The 24454-nt window shown below is 39.5% G+C and overlaps 1 protein-coding gene across 1 annotated transcript in view; it reads right to left on the bottom strand.

Annotated features, from left to right (window-relative positions):
- Window positions 1-24454, bottom strand: part of LOC111525260 (DNA-dependent protein kinase catalytic subunit) — a 178046-nt gene that overhangs the window by 33887 nt on the left and 119705 nt on the right. Inside the window, exons 61-68 of the mRNA XM_026456188.1 lie at window positions 22016-22195; window positions 20541-20746; window positions 17687-17825; window positions 15740-15928; window positions 14867-15091; window positions 13589-13697; window positions 11704-11815; window positions 11-200 (exon numbers count right to left, since the gene is read on the bottom strand). Of these exons, the coding sequence (XP_026311973.1) occupies window positions 11-200; window positions 11704-11815; window positions 13589-13697; window positions 14867-15091; window positions 15740-15928; window positions 17687-17825; window positions 20541-20746; window positions 22016-22195 (1350 nt within the window). The remainder of the gene's footprint in view (window positions 1-10; window positions 201-11703; window positions 11816-13588; window positions 13698-14866; window positions 15092-15739; window positions 15929-17686; window positions 17826-20540; window positions 20747-22015; window positions 22196-24454) is intronic.

Below are 24454 nucleotides of genomic sequence, written 5' to 3' on the forward strand. Positions count from 1 at the left end.
GAGTACCCACCTGCTTCCGGGCACTGTCTACCATCTTCATTTTCATGGAAAACTTGCAGCTCCTGATCAGGGAGCTGATATCTTCTTCCTGCTCTTGCACGTCCATCCTGTCACTGGGGTCTCCATCTTCATCCACATTCATACTATTATCTTCTGGAAGAGGGGTAAGCTTCTCCTCTATTTTGCTGAGAAAGAAACATCTACACAAAGAAAAACGAGATAATGTCAGACTCAGGAATAGGAAGCTGCTGGGTAGCAATTACAGGCAGAAATTCTACACCTTAGTAAATATTTGTTCTTTTTTTTTTTTTTTTTTTTGAGATGAATTTCACTCTGTCGCCCAGGCTGGAGTGCAGTGGTGCGATCTAGGCTCACTGCATGCTCCGCCTCCCAGGTTCACATCATTCTCCTGCCTCAGCCTCCTGAGTAGCTGGGACTACAGGTGCCCGCCCCAACATCCGTCTAATTTTTTGTATTTTTAGTAGAGACAGGGTTTCACCATGTTAGCCAGGATGGTCTCGATCTCCTGATCTCGTGATCCGGCCGCCTCAGCCTCCCAAAGTGCTGGGATTACAGGCGTGAGCCACCGTGCTTGGTCTACCCTTTTTTTTTTTTTTTCCGAGATGGAGTCTCATTCTGTCACCCAGGCTGAAGTGCAGTGGCATGATCTCGACTTACTGCAACCTCCACCTCCCGGGTTCAAGCGATTTTCCTGCCTCAGCCTACTGAGCAGCTGGGACTACAAGCGTGCACCACCACCCCCGGATAATTTTTGTATTTTTAGTAGAGAGGGAGTTTCACCATGTTGGCCAGGCTGCTCTCGAACTCCTGACCCTCAGGTGATCCACCTGCTTTGGCCTCCCAAAGTGCTGGGATACAGGTGTGAGCCACTACACCCACCCTTTGTTCACATTTAAAACCAAAAATATACACTCTAGGTATTGACTTACTCTCCATTTTCATAAATCAACTCCTTAAAGATCACCAATGAGATATATACAATTTTTTTTTTTTTTTTTGAGACAGAGTCTCCCTCTGTCACCCAGGCTGGAGTGCAGTGGCACGATCTCAGCTCACTGCAACCTCTGCCTCCTGGGTTCAAGTGATTCTCCTGCCTCAGCTTCCTGAGTAGCTGGGATTACAGGTGCGTGCCACCATGCCCAGCTAATTTTTATATTTTTGGTAGAGATGGGGTTTCACCATCTTGGCCAGGCTGGTCTTGAACTCCTGACCTCATGATCTGCCTGCCTCAGCCTCTCAAAGTGCTGGGATTACAGGAGTGAGCCACCATGCCCGGCCACCAGTGATATTTTAACAGTACTTTTCATACATCACTCAATGCTTCCAGTTGCACAGAATAAAATGTTCAACCTCATCATTTTCTTTTCTTTTTTTTTGAAGACAGAGTATGGCTCTGTCACCCAGGCTGGTGTGCAGTGCTAAGATCTCAACTCACTGCAAGCTCCACCTCCCGGGCTCAAGCCAACCTCCTACCTCAGCCTTCTGAGTAGCTAGGGCTATTGGCGCAGGCCACCATGCCCAGCTAATTCTTTTTTTTGTTTTTTGTTTTGTAGAATCGTGGTTTCATCGTGTTGCCAGGCTGGTTCTGAACTCCTGAGTTCAAGCAATTTGCCTACCTTGGCCTCCCAAAGTGCTGGGATTACAGGAGTGAGCTATCATTTTGAAGAAATATCATTCTTCAAAAGATATTTTATCTTTTGAAGAATGGGTATCATACCCTGTGTTGAGCCATTTTGCTCCTTATATGTCTCAACTTAAGGTGATAAGTATATAACAGTAAACAGTTTATAATCACTGAAAATTGTTTCTTTTTATTTATTTATTTTTTTGAGACAGGGTCTTGCTCTGTTGCCCATGTTGGAGTGTAGTGGTGCAACCACAGATCACTGTAGCCTCGACCTCCTAAGCTCACGCAGTCCTCTTCCCTCAGCCTCCCAAATAGCTGGGGTTGGTTATAGGTGCATGCTACCGCATCAAGCTAAGTTTTACATTTTTTTGTAGAAACGGGGGCTTGCTATGTTGCCAGGCTGGTCTCAAACTCCTGGGTTCAAGGAATCCTCCTAAAGGCTGGGATTACAGGTATGAGCCAGCATGCCCAACCATGAAAATTTAAAAGGTAAGTCTAGGTTGCTACTAAATTATTATTTTAGAAACAGGACTCACTATGTTGCCCAGGCTGTAATGCAGTAGTTATTCACAGATGTAATCATAGCACACTACAGCCCTGAATTCCTGGGCTCAAGCAATCCTCCTGCCTCAGCCTCCCAAGAAGCTGAAACAATAGGTGTGTGCCTCCATACCCAACTTCAAAATTATTTTTATTTGAATCATAATTTACATGTATGACTCTGTCCAAGTAATTTTATTTCCATTAATATTAGTAACACTGACAAAGGGCCCTAATATATAAAGCTCATCCTTGATCAACAATCAAGTAAATTTCTGTTATTTTTCCAGGAACTGATTTCCAATTTCTTAGAAACACTATGGCCAGGGAGTTCGAGAACACCCTGGGCAACATAGTGATACCTCATCTCTACAAAAAAATGTAAAAATTAGCTGGCCATGGTGGCATGAGCCTGTATTTCCAGCTACTCAGGAGGATCGCCTGAGCTCAGGAGTTTGAGGCTGCAGTAAGCTATGATTGCACCACTGCACTCCAGCCTGGGTGGCAGAGCAAGACCCTGTGCATGGAAAGAAAGGAAAGAAGAAAAGGAAAGGAAAAAAGGAGAGGAAAGAAGAGGAGAGGGGAGGGGAGAAAGAAACACTGTAGGCAGATAAACCATCATGTTTCACATCTCTTTTTCCTTTTCCCTCTTTTTTTGTTACTCCCAAGATACAAGCCGCACTGGCCATTTCCTGTTCTTACCACACTGCTCTGTGCTCCTCATCCCCACACCAACCACAGTGCTGGCTCATTCCCCAAAGCTGCCACTGATTTTAAGCTTTCACTGTTTTTAATCAAACAATAAATACAAGTGGGTACTAGATTAACATTTCAATAAATAATGAATTACTGAATCCATAAATGTCTCCTACCAGTGTGAATAAAGTGCCTGGTATTTCAGGAAAGGGAGGTGGGAACATCCACAGAATGAGACAGACTCCCTTGGGCTGTGAAGGGTGCATGCAATTTTAGGAGTGGAGTTGACAAGGGAGTCCCAGACAGAGGGAACAAATTAAACAAACACAGAGAACAGTTACACTGCATGACATGTTCTCACATCAAATCAGAGAGAACAAACCAAGAAGAGAACCATCTTTTCTTTCTTTTTTTTTTTTTTTTTGAGACGCAGTCTCGCTCTGCTGCCCAGGCTGGAGTGCAGTGGCCAGATCTCAGCTCACTGCAAGCTCCGCCTCCCGGGTTTACACCATTCTCCTGCCTCAGCCTCCCGAGTAGCTGGGACTACAGGCGCCCGCCACGTCGCCCGGTTAGTTTTTTGTATTTTTTATTAGAGACGGGGTTTCACCGTGTTAGCCAGGATGGTCTCGATCTCCTGACCTCGTGATCCGCCCGTCTCGGCCTCCCAAAGTGCTGGGATTACAGGCTTGAGCCACCACGCCCGGCCGAGAACCATCTTTTCTAAAAACAACAGAGTCTGGCTCTGGTATGGCACTGGGAACCCCTTGGGGCCTATCCTCTGCTGACAACAACTAGAAACTGGATAAAATACAACTCCCCAAGAACTCTGAGTGAATAAAAGATGGCAGACTGTATGTGCAGGGAATCAAAACTGGGAGGGTCTGCTATTGGGATGGGCTTCCTGTTTCCTCTCTGTTTTATTCCCTTTTGACCCTGTGGAGTGTGGTGGCAATGTGATTGAGATCCTTAAGGCAAGCCTGCTGCATTCTACCCAGGGGAACAAGAAAAGAAGCCCAGGCAGACAGGTGCTACAGGGAGAATCCTGGAGGGGACAGAACCAGAGAAAAATCCTCTAGTTCTGCACATGAACCCACCAGGCTCAGGCTGCCCTGAAGTATGCATGTACAGACAGACTCAAAACAGCATAGGTTTGGAAAGGAACTGAGGTTTCAATCAACAAAAGGCAAGACAGAGCCTACTATCTAAACAGATCGCCAGCTAGAGAATTATAAGCCAGCATCTACGCAAGAGAATCCAGTAGTTCTCCTTATCTTACTTGCAGTTTTGCTCTCCCTGGCTTCAGTTACTGGAGATATAGTGCAATAAGATATTTTGAGACAGACAGACCACATTCACATAACTTTTATTATAGTACACTGTTTGAATTATTCTCTTTTATTATTGTTATTATTGTTACTTACTGTGCCTAATTTATAAATTAAACTTTATCATATGTGTGTATGTATAGGAAAAAAACAGTATACATAAGGTTTGGTATTATCCATGGTTTCAGGATTCCACTGGGGATCTTTGAACGTATCTCCTACAGATAAGAAGGGACTACTATATTCACAAATTACATTCAAAAATTAACTGATAAAAAGAATCGGGAGAATGTATCCATCTCAACAGAAAATGGATGCTAACTCTATGCTGACCCATATGTTGGAATGATAATATAAGGACCTTAAAGCAACTATTTTAACTATGCTCCAGGAGGTCAAGAAAAAAACTCATGCAATAAAGGAAAGGGTGGGTATCTCAGCAGAAAAAGAGGAAATATTTTTTAATAAACCAAATGGAAATTTTACAACTGGAAAATAAAATACCTAAGATAAAATAGTCACTAGATGGACTTCCTAGAAGAACAAGTAAGACAAAAGAAAGCAAGAGTAAGATTGAAGACAAATCAATAGAAATTATCTAATCTGATGAATAAACAACAAAAAGAATGAATAAAAATGAACAGAGTCAGGAACTTATGGAACGATGTCAAAAGGCATGACGTATGTCTAACTGGATTCCCACGAGACCAAGAGAAATTGGGACAAAAAGTATTTGAAGAAACACAATGACCAAAAATTCCCCAAATTTGGTGACAAAAATGTGCAGATTCAAGAAAGTCAGTGAACTTTAGATGGGATAAATTCAAACAGAACCAGGCCTAGACACATCATCATCAAACTGCTGATAACCAATGATAAAGAAAAAAATCCTGAAAGCAGCCAGAAAAACATGACACATCACATATGAGCCACAACAACAGGAATAGCGAGGATATCATCTTCAGAGACATAGCGGCCAAAAGATACTACAAGGGGCAGGGAAAATCTACCCAGATTCTACATTCTGAGAAAGTGTCCTTCAAGAATGACACAGAAATAAAGATATCTTCAGAGAAGGAAAAAACTAACGAGTTCATCACAAGTAGACCTGCATTACAAGAACTGCTAAAGGAAGATTTTCAGGCTAAAGGAAAATGACACAAGAGAAAAACTTGGGTCTTAGGAATAAACGATGAGTACAGAGTGGTAAGTATAATAAAAGATATATACTTATGTTCTAAAGAATACGTGACAAAAACCACATATGTTCTTTAGAATATGTATGACTGTTTAAAGTACAATATTATCTAGTGGTGTTTTCATTATATGTTACTTCATAAACATACATGAAATCCATCCACACACACATCAATATATCATTACTTCATAATGATAAAAGGAGTATTTTGACAGGGCATGGTGGCTCATGCTTGTAATCCCAGCACTTTGGAAGGCCGAGGTGGACAGATCACCTGAGGTTAGGAGTTCGAAACCAGCCTGACCAACATGGCAAAACCCCATCTCTACTAAAAATACAAAATTAGCTGGATGTGGTGGCACATGCCTGTAATCCCAGCTACTTGGGAGGAGAATGGCTTGAATCTGGGAGGTGCAGGTTGCAGTGAGCCAAGATCATGCCACTGCTCTCCAGCCTGGGCAACGAGAGCAAAATTCCATCTCAAAAAAAAGTATTTCCACCATGGCATGTGTATACTTATGTAACAAACTTGCACGTTCTGCACATGTACCCCAGAACTTAAAGTATAATAAAAACAAATAAATAATTTCATCAGGAAGACAGCAGTTATCCATGTGTATGTGCCTAATAACAGAATCAAAATACAGTACGTAAAACTACACAGAATTAAAGGGAGAAATAGACAATTCTACAATCACAGGAGATTTTGACATCCTTATCTCAGCAGAGATGGAACTACACAAACAAACAGTAAAGACATAGAAGATCTGAAAAGTATCCCTGACTACCTTGATCTCACTGAAATTTATAAAACCTGATACCCAGGAACTGCAGAATATACAAAATTTTCCAATTTACATGGGTATTGGGTATTTACATAGACCATATGTTGGCACATAAAAGAAGTCTCAATAAAATTTAAAAGGAACGAAACCATACAGAGGGTGTTTTCTGACCACAGTGGAATTTAGAAATCACTAAGATAGTCAGAAAACCCAGGTTTTTGGAAATTAAAACACTTTTAAATATTTAATGGCTCAAGTTACATGAGAATCAGAAAAATACATTGAACTGAATGACATACCAAAATTTGCAGAATGCAGGAAGCAGTACTTTAGAGGGACACATGTAATTTTAAATGCTTATATTACAAGGAAGAAAAGGTATAAAATCAACAGTTTCTGCCTAAAGAAACAAGAAAAAGAAAAGCAAATACAAAGTAAGAGGAAAAGAAAAAAATAGTAAAGATGATACTAGAAATCAATTAAATAGAAAACAGATAATAAAGAAAATCAACAAAGTCAAAAACTGGTCCTTTGAAAAAGATCAACAAAACTGACAAACTTTTACCCAGATGAATCAAGTGTTAAAAAATAGAACACAAATAACCAATATGTGGAATGAAAAAGGGGTTCCCTCCACAGACACTACAGACAATAAAAAGGATGAGAATAATGTGGACTGTTATACCAACAATTTGATGACGTTGATGAAATGGACAAATTTACTTTAAAAAACAAGTAAGGAAGGCAGAAATTTAAAAAGAAAATGGACAAAGTGATTGAAAAGTACAATTTAACAAAAATGACACAAAAAGAAATATATACATATATATTTTTTGAGACAGAATCTTGCTCTGTTTCCCAGGCTGGAATGCAGTGGCATGATCTCTGCTCACTGCAACCTCCACCTCCCGGGTTCAAGCGATTATCCTGCCTCAGCCTCCTGAGTAGCTGGGACTACAGGTGCCCACCACCACGTCCAGCTAATTTTTGTATTTTTAATAGAGGCAGGGCTTCACCATATTGGCCAGGCTGGTCTCCAACTCCTGACCTCAAATGATCCGCCCACCTAGGCCTCCCAAAGTGCTGGAATTACAGGCGCGAGTCACCATTCCCAGCCAGAAACAGAAAGTTTAAATTCTCGGCCGGGCGCAGTGGCTCACGTCTGTAATCCCAGCACTTCGGGAGGCCAAGGCGGGCGGACCATGAGGTCAGGAGATCAAGACCATCCTGGCTAACACGGTGAAACCCCGTCTCTACTAAACAAAAAAAATAAAAAATAAAAAAATTAGCTGGGTGTGGTGGCAGGTGCCTGTAGTTCTAGCTACTCGGGAGGCTGAGGCAGGAGAATGGCATGAACCTGGGAGGTGGAGCTTGCAGTGAGCCAAGATCGCACCACTGCACTCCAGCCTGGGCGACAGAGTGAGACTCTGTCTCAAAAAATATAAAATAAATAAATAAATAAATAAATAAATAAATTAATTCTCTATCAGTATCGACTAAGGAAATTATATACATTATCAAAAATCTTCCCTAAGGGAAAACCCATGCCCAAATAGGATAGGTTTCACTGGTGAATCCTATCAAATATTCAAGTATGAAATAATGAGGATCTTATATAATTTTTCTCCCCCTTTAGAGATGGAGTTTTGCTCCTGTTGCCCAGGCTGGAGTACAATGGTACAATCTTGCCTCACCGCAACCTCTGCCTCCCGGGTTCAAGAGATTCTCCTGCCTCAGCCTCTGAGTAGCTAGGATTACAGGCATGCGCCACCATGCTTGGCTAATTTTATATTTTTGGTAGAGACGAGTTTTGTCCATATTTGTCAGGCTGGTCTTGAACTCCTGACCTCAGGTGATCCGCCCAGCACCTCAGCATCCCAAAGTGCTGGAATTACAGGCGTGAGCCACCACGCCTGGCCATAAACTTCTTTTTAAAATAGAGAAGGAAACATGCCTTACTCATCTTATGAGTCCATGATAACCCTAATACCAAAACCTGATGAAGATATTACAAAAAAGAAAATTACAGACCAATATCCCACTTTGATATAGATGCTAAATCCTTAAGGGATCATCATGACCATATTGGGTTTACTCCAAGAATGCAAGATTGACTTCATATTTTAAAAGCAGCAAAGTAATACTTCATAAACACAATAAAGGAGAAAAACAATATGATTAAGCTGATGCAGAAAAATTATTTGATAGAATTCAACACGCGTTCATAATAAAACTCTCAGAAAACCAGGAATAGAAGGGAATTTCCTCAGTCTGATAAAAAGGCATTTACAAAAACATTACCATTTTTTAAAGCTGAATGAGTGAGTTGTCTTCTCTAACATCAAGAATAAGACTAAGATGCTCATTTTACCACTTATATTCAAGATTGTACTTGAGGTCCTCATGGTTTTAACAAAGCAGGAAAATGAAATAAATGGCATAAAGTTCAGAAAGAAAGGTGACACTATCTGCAGATGATATGATAGAAAATCCCAGAGAATCTGCAAAACGAACTAAAACTACCAAGTTAGCAAAGATACAAAGTTAATATATAAAAAGCAATTTACATTAGCAGCAAATAATTGGAAAATATAATACAATTTTGAAAATAAATCCATTTATAACAGTGCCAAAAAACATAAAATACTTAGGAATAAATCACAAAAGACATCCAAGATCTCCATACTGAAAAAATACAAATCACTGAAATTAAAGATATCTAAATTAACATAGATATGTCATATTAATGAACTGGATAACTCTGTATTGTTAAGATAGCAACTCCCCCAAACTGAACTATAGTCAATACAGTCCCAGTAAAAATCTCAGCAGTTTTTCTTTATACAAATTGACAAGCAGATTCTAAAATGTAAATATAAATGCAAATCAACTAAAATAAAGTAGTTTTCATAAAGAAAAGCAAAGTTGAGCCAGGTGCCATGGTTCATGCCTATAATCTCAGCATGTTGGGAGGCTGAGACGGGCAGATTGCTTGAGCCCAGGAGTTCCATACCGTCCTGGGCACATAGCGAAACCCTGTCTCCACAAAAAAAGACAAAAAAATTAGCCAGGCATGGTGGCGTACACTTGTGGTCCCAGCTACTTGAGAGGCTGAAGTGGGAGTACTGCTTGAGCCTGGGAGGTTGAGACTGCAATGAGTCATGATCAAGTGACAGAGTAAGACCCTGTCTCAAAAAAAAGAGAAGTTTGAGAACTCATCCTGTCTGACTTAAAAATGTACTATAAAGTGATAGAAATGAAGACAGTTTGCTATTGTGGAGAAAAAAAAAAAAAAAAACACAAAGCAAGGGCTACAACAGAGCATCCAGAAATAGACCCACACATACGTGGTCAACTGAGTTTCCAAAAAATTGCCAAGGCGACTCAATTATGAAAGATTTTTGAACAAATGGGGCTAGATAGATATCTATATGGAAAAAGTAAACAGCTACCCCCTACCTCACACCATTTACAAAAATTTTCTTCCAATGCATCAGAGACCTAAATCCGTAACATTTCTAAAAGAAAACAGGAGAAGACAGGTAAGATGAGCCTGATTTGCCAGTTTAAAGGGGAGCCTGCTGGCCAAATCTGAGATAATTGAACACAAAATAAATAAGGACAGTAGTAGGTTATATCCCACTAAATAAAATTGGAATCCCTGAGTCTTTATTGATAATCTTTAAAAAGTAAATAAGTACGTAAACAGAAGGGAGGGTGCCTGTCTACAATAAGACGTCGAGTAGTATAAATGAATGGTAGAGTTAGAAATTACTATTTTGCAACCATTATTGCCAACACTGGTTTGGGCCAGGAGTCATCCACAAATGCGAAATATGGAGGGGTAAGTCTTAGGAGAAGCAGGACATCTGTATGTCTCAAAGCAGCTCCCACATTTATTTGTTAGTTGGAAAGGAAAAATAAATAAATAAATGGCATCATACAGTGGAGAGAGCAAACAATCTAAATTATTATCACCAGGCTGGGCATGGTAGGTAAAGCCTGTAATCCCAGTACTTTGGGAGGCCAATGCTCACTTGAGGATCACTTGAGGTCAGGAATTCAAGACTAGCTTGGCAAAACATTTTGAAAAATACAAAATTAGCCAGGTATGGTAGTGCGTGCCTGTAATCCCAGCTACTTGGGGCGTTGAGGTAGGAGAATCGCTTGAACCTGGGAGATGGAGGTTGCAGTGAGCCAAGATTGCGCCACCGCACTCCAGCCTGGGCAAAAAGACTCTGTATCAAAAAAAAAAAAAAAAACAGAAACAAAAAAAATCACCAATAAAAGGCAGATGGACACTCTGCCCCACGCATGATTTGCTAACCTGAGGAATATTCTGGCCAGAGGCAGATCACCTGAGTCCCACCATAAGGAAACATAAGACAAACCCAAACAGAGGAACATTACTCAAAAGTGTCAGTATTAGGATACACAAAGCCTTTTGGAGACTAAACAGACACATCAAATAAATGCAGTCCATCATTCTGTACTGATCCTGTCATAGAGGTAGAGAAAATGCCACAAAGGACATTACTGGGACAATTGACAAAACTGAAATTGGGCTTTAGAGGAAAAATGAAAGCTCTGAGGTTTATCACCGAACTGTAGTTAAATAAAAAGATACTCTTTTTCTTAAGAAATAAACACTGATGTGTAACAAGGCAAAGGGATGTATCCAGCTCAGGCTCACAACTGGTTCAGAAAATAAATAATATGTAGGGTCTGGTAGAAAAGAAAAAAATACAAATGCTAACATGGAAACATGTTTAAAATGTTATTTAAAAAATCAGTGAATCTGGGTTAAAGGCACCCAGGAGAGTACTACTTTTCTTGCAACTTTTCCAGAAGAACTCATCTCAAAATAAAAAGTTAAAAAAACAAAAAAAAATTGTAGTAGTGGAGGAAATAATGGAAGAACATGACACTTGGAGTCAGAGTCCTTGAGTCCTATTTCCTATGCACATCTGCATGCAATAAACCACAACCTCTCTGATTTTATTACATGGTTAGCACCTGCCCTATGGATTCCACAGGGTAGTTACAGGATGGGAGAAGATGATGACATGAAAATGACCCGAGACCTGGGAAAGTGACACGACTGTGTAATGGAGTTGAGAGATAGGAGGCAAGAATGTACAAAATCCTAGTTATAAAATCGGATAATAAAAATCATTATGTAGTCGTCGTCTTTGTTGTCATCTAACTACTTAACATTCCATTGTGAGAGGAGCAAATGCACACTGACCCTGTCTCCCTTCCTGGAGGTGCAGGTTCAGGATCAGCCACCAGTACCTCCCGACAGCAGCATCCCCACAGGGCAAGCGGGAAAGAGGACACGGCAGACACAGAGAGCGCTATCGGAAACTACTTACATGGGAAACAGGAAGGATGGAAAACAGCTGCACTAGGCTCAAATCCCACATTTCTCTAAACCATGGTTTGGAAGAAAAACCATTCCAACAATTTCAAAAAACAATCCACATTTGACTCAAAGGGACCACGTCTTACCGATTTGTGATGACGTCATCCCAGATGTTCATTGGGTCCATTTTAGCATCTGGATATCTGTTTGTCCAGGTGTTCAGAAGTCTCTTCAGGGGAACTTGAGATGATAAATTGCCTAAAAATAGTATTAGAGGGTGACTATACCCACAGCTCAATTATAAGACCAAATGACAAAGTAAGGTCATTATCAGTAAATAGAAAACTCAGACTTCTGCCCAAATTACAAAAAAGTCGTTTCTTTCACAAAAGGACACAAAGTTACCATACTAAATTTAATGTATTCTAACATTTAAACTCAATTGCTTAAGGATGGAGAAATAAACATGCACAAATTCCTTTTACATTTATTACAGGTCTACAGTCCATCTGTAATATCAAAATCTAAAAAGCATTGATAACTAAAAAGATTTTCATAGGGTTGCAGCAAATTTTCTTGGCAAAAAAAAAAAATCTTTGTATATGGCATCAATGTGAATATTCGTAACTTAAGCTGGAGAGTTATAGAATACTGTCCTAGCCCCTGGCATGTACACAGATAATATTTCTAGTGTCCAAAACATTCTGGCCTCAAGGGTCTCAGAAAAGAGATTCATAATAATCTTTATGAAACTGAAAATCCACATTGCTAATGTGTTTTCTTTCTGTTGGAGGAAAACAGCAGTCAGGAACACAAGCTTAGATAAGACAGTTCTGGGTTCAAAATTTAAATCTTTTACTTATATAAGCTTAGGCAAGTCATTCAATCTCTATAAGCCTCTAAAAAATGAGGAGGAAAAAAAATCCATCTCGTGAAGTTGTTATAAAGACTAGGAAACACTGGCCGGGTGCAGTGGCTCACGCCTGTATCCCAGCACTTTGGGAGGCCGAGGCAGGTGGATCACGAGGTCAGGAGGTCCAGATCATCCTGGCTAACATGGTGAAACCCCATCTCAACTAAAAATACAAAATATTAGCTAGGAGTGGTGGCGGGCGCCTGTAGTCCCAGTTACTCGGGAGGCTGAGGCAGGAGAATGGCATGAACCTGGGAGGCAGAGCTTGCAGTGAGCCGAGATTGTGCCACTGTGCTCCAGGCTGGGTGACAGAGGGAGACTCCATCTCAAAAAAAAGACTAGGTAATACTGATAAAGAGATTAACATAGCTCCTGAAAGTAGAATGCACTTAATAAATGATACATCATTAATATGTACTTGAAAAATAATTTTCCAAAATTAAAATAGAAAATAACTAGGTAGATATATATATCTTTTTAGTATTCTGAAAAGCATCTTTTGTAATTATTTTTAATTATTTAAGACAAAAATGAAATTCAGATTAACAAATAAAACATTTTACCTTTGCAAAGATGTATTCTTCCCCTTAGATTCTTGGGTGACCTCCCATAGGCACTGGGATAAAACCCACTCATCAGCAATACAAAGGCCTTCTTGATGTGGGCCCTGCTGCCCGCAGCCTTCCCACCCTCCCTTCAAACCAGGATACCCAGTACCCTCAGTGTGCACCTCATGGGCACCACAGCTTTCTGTCTGCAAGCCCCTGCCTCTTCCCCACTGCTCAGCACCCTCCTCCAAGAGTCCTGCACCCTCTCAGGCCAGGGTGGGCCCCACTACCCTTGTGGGCAGGTGTCCTCTGGAGTCACCCCACTACTCCAAAAGCTTCACTAAGGTAGGCAGCATGTTTTCTTTCACTTTGCAGCCCTGGTCAGAACACTGCCTGACCATTTTAAACATTTATTTCAATGATCTGAAAATATATATTTGTAAAGGAAATTCGATAGAGTTTCCAACCCATACATTAAGAAACATGCACTTTCACTAAGCAGAAAATAATTTAGATGCTAAAACTCTTCCACAATTAGAAATGAAAAAAATGACAGATGAAAAAAATTACCTTGTTTGCTTATAAAGCCGATGAACTCCTGAATTTCTGTTAAAGCCTGTACAGACTGCAATTTGGTGAGTCTACTTCGGTGTAAGAGGACATCAATACTAGAATAATTCTTTAAAAAAAAAAAGGGCATTTACAAATGACGTGTTATAAACCAAGCTGTGACTTTAAGTTTTTAACAGTACTCTAAATTATGAAATGTAGCAATTATTCTATAAATATGCCTCAGAATGGTTAATAATTAGGTCACAGACACAGTTAACAGTTTAAATTAAAAAAAAATAATTTAAGGTTTCAGTCACATTTTGGCTCAATGAAATCAATAAAACTGACATCACCAGGCTATCACTGCCTCAACTTGCCACCAAGTTTTAATAATCCCAACATCCTATAATGTAAAACTGCTGACTACAGAAGCCAATTCTTCTTTTGATAAACTTCCTCAAGAGTGCTAATCAACTTCAACACATTAAATAAAAATGAAAACAATGAATGAATTTGCTTCTATGCTAAATGTCACTAACGTATGTTAAATGTTATAATAAACTCTATACAAGACATTCACTTACAAACAAACAACTGTCAGGAAAAGATTTGGAGAAAAGCAAAAAGGAAAGAAAGAGTGGCAGAAAACAATCAGGGAAGATCAACCCCCACTCTTCTCCACAAAGTAAACAAACTTCCATTCCGCTACCCCAAATAGAAAAGTCTACTCTTGGCCAGGAGCGATGGCTCACATCTGTAATCCCAGCACTTTGGGAGACTGAGGCAGGTGAATCACCTGACATCAGGAGTTCAAGACCAGCCTGGCCAACATGGTGAAACCTCGTCTCTACTAAAAATACAAAACTTAGCCGAGCGCCCGTAATCCCAGCTACCCAGGAGGCTGAGGCAGGAGACTCACTTGAACCAGATTGTGCCATTGCACTCCACTATCTAGGTGACAAAAGGGAAACTCAGTCTCAAAAAAAAAAAAACCCTACTCTCAAGTGTTCTTTAAGAGTATGAGAAAGGTAACAAAAGGGAAAAAAAATGAAACCTTTCTAAAACAGGAAAAAAAGATTAAAAAAGGCATTAAGATAAATGACAGAATGAACAGCATTACTGGAAGAACAGAAAGAAGGAAATAGGTGGTATGAAAATAGTACTTGAAAATTTTTGTTGATTTTTTTCATGAGTTTACTGAGTTTTAAAAATATCCTAGAAATAGTATATTTCAGATAGATCCACATTATAATATATATATATACACACACACATATATATAATATATAGTATTACCTGCATAAAACTCTGAATGCCATTTTGAATGTAGTATTTGGCTCTGTCAACATCATCTTGCAGGAGGTAAAGCAGACTCAGCTCTTGACTGTAATGAAGCTCTAAAATAGCCTTCTGGAGCTCCCCATGCATAGCTTTGTCAATAAATGTCAGCAGGGACTGGTCAGCCTCTCCCTGGAGCAGCAGCTTCAGCTTGCTGCGGATCATGTAAGGTAGATACGTTTCCTAAGGAACATAAAAATATACTTGTAACTACAGAAAGCCAACTGGAGTATGTCTAATTATTTTATTTCTGTAATATTCTCTGCTATATTTTCATAGATCAAGATTTAGAATCAAAGCGATGATGTCTGATGTCTGAAACAGTAATCTCTAATTTTTAAAAAAAATTCATCTAAAATAGCTTGTTTTGTAACCACAAAACATATAGGAATGCGTTCTACAAAAAATTGGGGACTACTTTTAGCTGGAAGATGATTTGGATGTTACATACAAACTGAGGAATTTACAAGCACAGTCAGGATAGGTATGGTGTGAAGAAACCAGGAGAGCCTCTTGTCCCAGGAGCTGGGAGGCTTGTGTTTAGTCAGTGATCTGGGGCGACTTCTTGTAATATAAGAGACAACAGTAAATATTCTCCCATGTAGTCATACTAGGAATGTTAATATTTATTTTAAAATGCATTGCATTCATTTTGAAAAGATGATTAGCTAAAAGTGATGAGATTTAACGATACTATGGGGTTTGTAGGTGGAGTCAGGTCATGCAACTCCCTGGTGCTTCACAACTACTACCTGTTTTTGAAACATTTTAAACAACTTAAACACCTATCTAAAATATTTATTTCAATCACTTAAAAATAATTTTACCCACCTGATAAAATGGTTCACTCCAGATTTTATTTAGGTCTGGGGGGGTCTCACTGTCTACACTGGCTGTAGAACAGTATTCAAGTGATTTCCACTCAGCAAGGTGGTTGTAACAGTCAAGGGATGCAAGTTCCCAAAAATCCTTCTCGGCGTCTGTGGGCTCACCATCTACCCAGTCTTGTTTATTGAGAGCCTGGCGGAGAAAAGTTAATAAAACTATTTTACAAAGTTGGAAAGAATACCAACGAGAACATGTAAAAAGGAAGAATGTAACAATCACACTAAAAACAATCATTTTCAGATTTGTGGCAAGGAGAGAGAAAAGAGAAGCTATTCAGAGTAACACTGAATGGAAGAAAAACCAAAAGGAATTTTACAGTACTAAATGAATAGAAAAACCCAGCTGGGCACGCTGGCTCACGCCTGTGATCCTAGCACTGTGGGAGGCTAAGGCAGGTGGGTCACTTGAGGCCAGAAGTTTGAGACCAGCCTAGGCAACATGGCTTAACACTGTCTCTACAAAAAACACAAAAACTAGCTAGGTGTGATGGCAAACACCTGCAGCCCCAGCTTCTTGGGAGGCTGAGGTGGGAAGATCACCTGGGCCCAGCAGGTTGAGGCTGCAGTAAGCTGAGATCATGCCACTGCACTGCAGCCTGGGTGACCCTGTTTTGAGAGAGAGAAAAACACACACACACACACACACACACACACACACACACACACACAAATCCTAACTAGGAAGAAGACATTTCTCTGAGAAACTTACCAATGAAACCAATTACTAAGACTGAATACTTTTAATCACAATAACTTGATTTATATCTCTACTCGGGGTTATTTACCACATAACAAGTTCTTACAATAAAATTAGAATACAGGACATTTGTAGAAAATTGCAGAGGATTTTAAAACCTGGACTGCTCATTGAAGAGTTTCACAGGTCACAGACCCTGAATTTCAACACCTACACCTGAATAGCCACTGACAAAATGTACAAAACTGAACTTATAGTCATCTGCCCAAATACTTCTTTACCTCTGATGTAGTTTGAATATGTGTCCCCACCTAAACCTCATGTTGAAATGTAATCCTCAATGTCAGAGGTGGGGCCTGGTGAGAGGTGTTTGGATCAATGGGGGCAGATCCCTCACGAATGAAGTGGGCCATTCCCTTGGTGATGAGTGATCCTAGCACTTTGGGAGGCCCAGGCATGATGGCTTGAGCTCAGGAGTTCACAACCAGCCTGGGCAACATAGTGACACCTCGTCTCTACAAAAAAATTTTAAAAATTAGCCAGGCATGTTGGTGCATGGCTGAAGCCCCAGCTACTCAGGTGGCTGAGGTGGGAGGATCGCTGGAGCCTGGGAGGACTGCTGGAGCCTGGGAGCCATGATCATGCCACTGCACTCCAGCCTGGGTGACAGAATGAGACTCTGTCTCTAAATAAATAAAAGTATATGGCACCCCCTCCCCAACTGTCTCTCTCTTGCTACTGCCTTTCACCATATGAAGTGCCTGCTCCTGCTTTGCCTTCTACCAATGAGTAAAAGCTCCCCAAGGCCTCCCCTGAAGCCAAGCAGAAGCCAGCACCTTACTTCCTGTATAGCCCGTGGAACTGTGAACCAATTAAACCTCTTTTCTTTATAAATTACTTTAGAAATGCACGAACAGCCTAATACAACTTCTTTATAATTTTTTTTTTAACTAACTGAAAGAAAACAACCTATTCAAATAGAAACTGTGTAAGAGCAGACAGAAAAACAATATACAGTTTCATAGTATGGTAGGCCCTCACTTAAGTGAACACCCTATAAGGAAACCAATTTTCTTCCTCATCAACATTGTAACCAACAAGGATCTGCTGTACCTTGTTTTGCTTAAAGTTATAGTTCAGCAGAAAACAAAAGTGTTGTAGTAAATGTCATATTTTGCCAGAGATCAATCTTACCTCATCATACTGCTTAGCAGCTTCAGAATAATCACTTCTGGCTTCTGCTAACAATGCATTCTGAGTGATTTGCTTTGTTCCTATCTCACTGCTAAAAATCCCACGGAGGACGTCGTATTCTCCAATTGATCTATACAGTCTACAAAACAAATCAAAAAGGCCAAATCAATGAACACCCCAGTATTTTAAAAGTATTTATTCTAATGAAATGATAGTAAATCAAGTTGCCACACATTATATTAACAAAAGAAGAGACATAAAATGTTACTTTAATTTTGCTAAAAATATAAAATTTAAGAAACTATGAAGTTACCCCTAGGTTTTATAACTTTAATCATACATAAGGCAGAATTTATTCAGATGTGCATTTAAAGTGGAATCTGGGACAGGCGTGGTGGCTCATGCCTGTAATCCCAGTACTTTGGGAGGCTGAGGTGGGTGGATCACCTGAGGTCAGAAGTTCAGACCAGCCTGGCCAACATGGTGAAACCCCATCTCTACTAAAAATACAAAAAATTAGCTGGGCATGGTGGTGCGTGCCTGTAGTCCCAGCTACTTGGGAGGCTGAGGCAAAGAACTGCTTGAACCCAGGAGGTGGAGGTTGCAGTGAACCGAGAACGCCCCACTGCACTCCAGTCTGGGTAACAGAGCAAGACTTCGCCTCAGAACAAAACAAACCAAAAGTGGAATTTGAAAATATCAAAGGTTCACAGTATACAAGATGTGTCATTACATAAGGTTCTCCAGTATTAATCCATGAAAATATCTGCAGGTGACCCATTTGGAATCCTTGTCTAGCCCCCAAAAACCCGGAAGCAAAGAAAAAATAATCCTGACTACTGATGCCATGTTTAATCCATGTTCTATGGACCATCTCAATTTGTTGGAGTATTCATTCATTTCTTCACTTTAACAAAATTCTGGCTTCACCCTTTCAATCAAGTTTCCCAGTCCATGATATTCTCAAAGTGTTTATTAGGTTTGTTCCCTTCCTCCAGGAAATTTCTTTCCATCTTGCAGTCTCAACCCAAATGTTATTTCTTCCTGAACCAGCCAGCCAAGGACTGCTCCCTCCTTAGTTCTCCTGCTGTTCAGTTTCCTTCTGGGTACTAAGTCTCTTGGATTTACATCAAAAGAGCCCTATGGGCTCTCTCCTAGAGCTTATGAATTCTGAATTCAATAAAATCTGGTAGATGTGGCTCTCTTATTGCCCTGATTACAGAATGTTAGGGGTAATAAATCAGCAGTAAAGGTGGGTGGGTAGGTAGGTGGTGGAGCAGTAGCTCATGGCGTCAGAGTCAAAGAAGAGGGAGAGCTACATACATGTCTCAGGAAAGACAACACCTACGTACCCCTATACTGGTTCCCAGGTCCCTGGATTATGTTCACTGTAACATGGTTAAAATAGTGGTCATGACATATAAAAAAAAAGCTAAGGCCGGGTGTGGTGGCTCACGGCTGTAATCCTAGCACTCTGGGAGGCCGGGGCGGGAGGATCATGAGGTCAAGAGATCGAGACCATCCTGGCTAACACAGCGATACCCCTTCTCTACTAAAAATATAAAAATTAGCCAGGCGTGCTGGCATGTGTCTGTAACCCCAGCTACTTGGGACGCTGAGGCAGGAGAATCACTTGAATCCAGGAGCCAGAGGTTATAGTAAGCCAAGATCGTGCCACTGCACTCCAAGGGCGACAAAGCAAGACTCTTGTCTCAAAAACAAAACAAAACAAAAAACACTAAACTTGTTCACAATGCTCAGAAATGAATGCAAAAATATCACACAAGCATGAGAATGTACTTAACACAGTTAGAAAAAAATGTTTAAAGTTTAGGCCCTTAAAAGTTGTTTGCTCCGCTTACTTAGTAAATACACATTATGTATGTTTACCACTCCTGGAAATAGTAAACATACAAGGTGTCACTTCCTGTTCACTTACACATCTGAAGCAATAGAAGAAAACGGTTCCAAGGTAAAATCAGCATAGCCCAGAGGCACTCTCTGAATGGCCCTGGCATTTTATCTTGTCTAAGTGCTCACCATCTCCTACTTCAATTATGATTTATTATGTGTAAAGTACATATATTTCCTACTGGATTGCCAGTTTTGTGAGTCTGTGATCAATGTTTAACCCAATTTCACATCTCTTTAGTGCCTGGCACAGCACCTTGTACACTCAGTGCTCAATCAAGACAGACATGAATTAACTACAAAGTAGCAGGAAGCACAAGGATCCCCTCCCTTACTTTTACTATCTTTTCTCTTAGAACCTAAAGCCCTAAAAATGTGCACTACAAAATGAAGTTCAAGTTAAATTTCAATCTTAACCTAACAACCTCCTCAGAATGAGACTTTCATATGATGAGATCACAGCTAAGGGAAGAATGAGACATAATGGAAAATGGTGTAACTAGAAAATGGAATCTGTTTATCCCAAATTAACTGATTTAAACTCTTTCTAAAATCTTAAGTCCTGCTGAAAATACTAAATCATCCACTATTCAGGGTAGCGAAGCAGGAAATAACATAAAATGTTAGGAACTATGATTCACAGCTACACTTTACGGGAAACTCAACTTGGTGAATAACACTGAGTCCAAAAAATTGTATACTGAAAGAAATCAGCAGGTTTCAATAACATTCTCTTTCCTTGAGCAAGACACTGCTTGATGTGACAACTGTTCTTGACTTTGAGAATGGTACTCAGCCTGAAAGACTTTTTTTTCTTTTAAATTTCACACTACTGTTGCTATCAGCTTTAATAGTTCATTTTCTGCCAAGTGAAGCCAAGTGTTTTCCATATTGCTTTGGTCAAATCCAGTGTGCTCCCAAGAGTACTCAACCTCACACTTACTTAGCAAGCTCCACCCATCTGAGGACATCAGGAGGGAGGCGGGCCTTCCCGCGGACTCGCTTGGCAGGCAGCTCAGCAGGCAGCAGGCGGAGCAGAGCCTCCTCCAGCAGGCGGATGCCCACGGGCTGCTGTAGGCTAGACAAGCAACCAGCGCTAACAGCTGCTGGGTCGAGGCTCAGCAGGGCTGCGTGCTGGCAGCTGATGTCCTGTGAAACCACACATAAAACCAGCTGTTTAGCCTGTGGTACTTGGACTATGTTTTCACAAGGAGTAACAGACTTTACTAAACATAAAAGGTACCGATGTTTAAGTAGTGCTATCACCAGAAGTTTCTCTGTGTAATGCTATTAACACATTTTCCCACAATGATTTGCTCAAAGGAGGAAATGACCTTTTAATTTTACACTTCCAATCCAGGGATCAATTTAAAGCAAGAAAAGCACTATCAAAATATGAAGATAACATATACACACACACATAAATTAGAAACCAATAAAAAACAGAGCTAATGTATAAAAAGAAATTTATACTGAGTTTCACGTTCCATCAAAAAGAATAAAACAGAAAAACTAAGTATTTCATTTCAGAAAAGTATTACCCAATTCGTTTGTAAACCGATACTACAGATAAACAATACTGAAGAATATAAATTAGTAATTATTTCAGAAAAGGTCACTAGATACAAAAATACTAAAATGAATCAAAAAGATGTTCTACTAGGGAATTTTATATAACCCATACTTTGAATGGCACAGAAAACATTTCTTACATGAAAAACAATCTTCTGACAAATATATTTAAGTAGCAACTGAATATTAAATTAGATTTTCTGCTCATGCTGTGTTGCCCTGGAAAGGACTTCTCTGACCACTGCATCTAGGCACACACACCCTACCCCATCAAGAGGCACCTGCTTACCTGCTTCATTACTATCTTACACTGCTTTAATACTTCCCCATTACTCAAGTACTATGACACTTACTACAACCTAACGTCCCGTTTAACATTTCCCTGTGGGTTGCCTATTACCCATCTATTAATGGGAATGTAAGGTCAGGAGGAAAGGAATTTTTGCCTCTTCATCGATGTGGCTCAACCACCTAGAACAAAGCCAGGCGGGTACTCAGTCAACACCTTTTGACAGCAGTCAGGAGGCAGGAAAGAATTTGGTGAAAGACTACATAAGGAAAAACAACTCAATAAATGAAGGGTTTCATCAAAAACACTGAGGGGACTGGCTTACTACAAAATAAAACATAACATGTTTGATTTCTGGTTATTCTGTCACATATCGGTTTTTCTGGGGGGAAAAAATAAATTACATCTACCCATTTGGGAGGAGGTAACCCAAACAGTACATCTACTCTGTTAAACACCAGGTTATCAAAAGTTTCAACATGGGAAACACAGTGACGACGGAACGGCCATATGAAGCCACAGCAAACAATATTTGGTGAAGTGTGTGCAGACTTTACCTGAATACAAGAGACAAAAGGTGGAAAGAAAGAGAAGGTGGTATTAAGAAAACGATTGAAGTCTTGGAGCAACTTTTGAGTGATGTTGTTTTTTTCAGACAGTGTCTTAAATTTATCCATCTCTTTCAAAATTCCGGAAAACAAGCTGCTAAAGAGCTGTTTTGCAATTACTGGGTCTCTCTGTAAAAAATTCAAAACAAAGACAAATTAGGATCTGAAGCAAAAATGCTATAAATCACCAATAACTATCAGAGCTTGGAAAATACAGACTGTTGCAAACACATCTATTATACCTCTCAATTCTATTTGGAAAGATTTAACAGGCATTGACAAAGGGAGCATTTGGAATTTAACCAAATATATCTGTTTGATGCGTTATGGAAACATGGACTTTTGGCCCAGAGAAATGAATTTAAAAGCTGGCTTAATCAATATGTAATGACATAGCTTCACTCCTGAGTTGAGTCTGGGTCTCCAATCTTTAAATGGGGGCTACCAGAACACATCACAGTGTGCTGCGGGGAAGATTAGCCCAGATGATGCACAGACAGTGCTTAGTGCAGCACCTCATAAAATCTCAGAGAAAGATTAAATGTTTAGGTATTTTCCTCCTATCAGCACCATGGTAAAGCTTAAAATAACTGATCAGCTTAAATAAAATGCCAGTGTTAATTTTCAAGGTCCCACCACCTGACCACTTTAAACTACTGAAACCATCAGATGCTTCTTCTGAGCATCAGCTCCCTCAAACAGCACACTACCTAATCATTTATAGCCCTAACCCTTGCACACTTCATGGCCAGGATACTCCCTTTATTTATTTATTCATGCTGTGACATTAGTACCAAAAACAGTTCCTGGCAATATAGTGTCTATCTTTGCTAAATGGAGGCATGTTAAGCATGATAAATAAAGTTTAAAAATTATTTTGTGTAATCTTCTAGGGATCTTTCCTGTTAATAAATTTTCTATCATATTATAACTGACAGGTCAATTCTGTTAATATCTTTAATTATGCTACATGTTTGCCTCTGAAGGAGGTGAGACTTGTGCTGCTTTTTGGGATCAAGTTCTTTTTTCATGTCTAAAACCTATTTTAATTATGTTTACAACATAATGGTAATCCATTTTTGATGTTTTATGAACAAATTACATTATTAAATGAATATTCTTAAATCAAGCGTGATTTTTGCATATTGTTGAAAAGAACATTAAAAGCAATGGTTTACACTTAGTTACCATAGCCAAAAATTAAATACTTGAAAAGTTTACTGTGCAATTCTACTGATTTAAGGTTATACTTAATATTAAAAAAATATATCTATCAAACACAAAAAAAGTTTTTTTTGAAAAAAAAAAAGTTTTATACTTTGATAAAAGCTATGTATGACTAAAACATACAAATTTGATTTATTCCTTATTGTATATTTTAAGTGATATATTTATCTTGTTATAAGAAGTTCTAGTGAGTAGTAAAATTTTAGAAAATATGGCTAAATCAAAAAAAGCACAATCCCATTTACAACAACCACAGAAAGAATAAAATACCTAGGAATACACTTAACCAAGAAGGTGAAAGATCTTTACAAGGAGAACTAAAAACACCACTGAAAGAAATCACCAAATGACACAAACAAAGGGAAACACATTCCATATTCACGGATTAGAAGCACCAATATTGTTAAAATGGCCATTCTGCTCAAGGCAATCTATGGAATCAATGCTAATTCTATCATACTACCATCAGTTATCACAGAACTAGAAAAACTATTCTAAAATTCATGGAACCAAAAAAGAGCCCGTATAGCCAAAGCAATCCTAAGCAAAAAGAACAAAACTAGAAGCACTGCACTACCCAACTTCAAACAATACTATAAGGCTGCAGTAACCAAAAAACCATGGTACTGGTACAAAAACAGACACACAGACCAATGGAACAGAATAGAGCACCCAGAAAATGTGGTTTAGGAAAAAAGAAAATAAGTATCGTCCACAATTATACCATAAAGAGATAAGTCACTGGCACGTGTCTTTTACTGGTGTGTACACTTTTAGACCTGTTTGGTAACCTCCTGTTTTTATGTAACACATGGTGGACGGGTTTCCATGTCTACAATCCACTGATTCCTGAGTGCTAGGTACAAATTCCTTCATTTATGCTCCCTTTGTTCAGACAAATGCAATGGTAATCCTGATAAATAATGATAAATAACGTCTTCAGCACTGATGTTCTCAGAGTCTCAGCATGGGTAAAGAAGTCATGGAACTAGGAAATGGCAGAGTCAGAACTTGGAGCAAGGTCTTTACACTAAGCCCACTGTTGAGGAGAAACCAACACCTAATCTAAGTTGCAGGACAGCCTCAGCCATGTTTCCTCACATAGGCAAACCCCTAAACTGGAAACAGATTTTTATTTAACCTGTCAACAGAAAACGCAGC

The sequence above is a fragment of the Piliocolobus tephrosceles genome, chromosome 7 (genome assembly GCF_002776525.5).
Source record: "Piliocolobus tephrosceles isolate RC106 chromosome 7, ASM277652v3, whole genome shotgun sequence".
NCBI lineage: Eukaryota > Metazoa > Chordata > Mammalia > Primates > Cercopithecidae > Piliocolobus > Piliocolobus tephrosceles.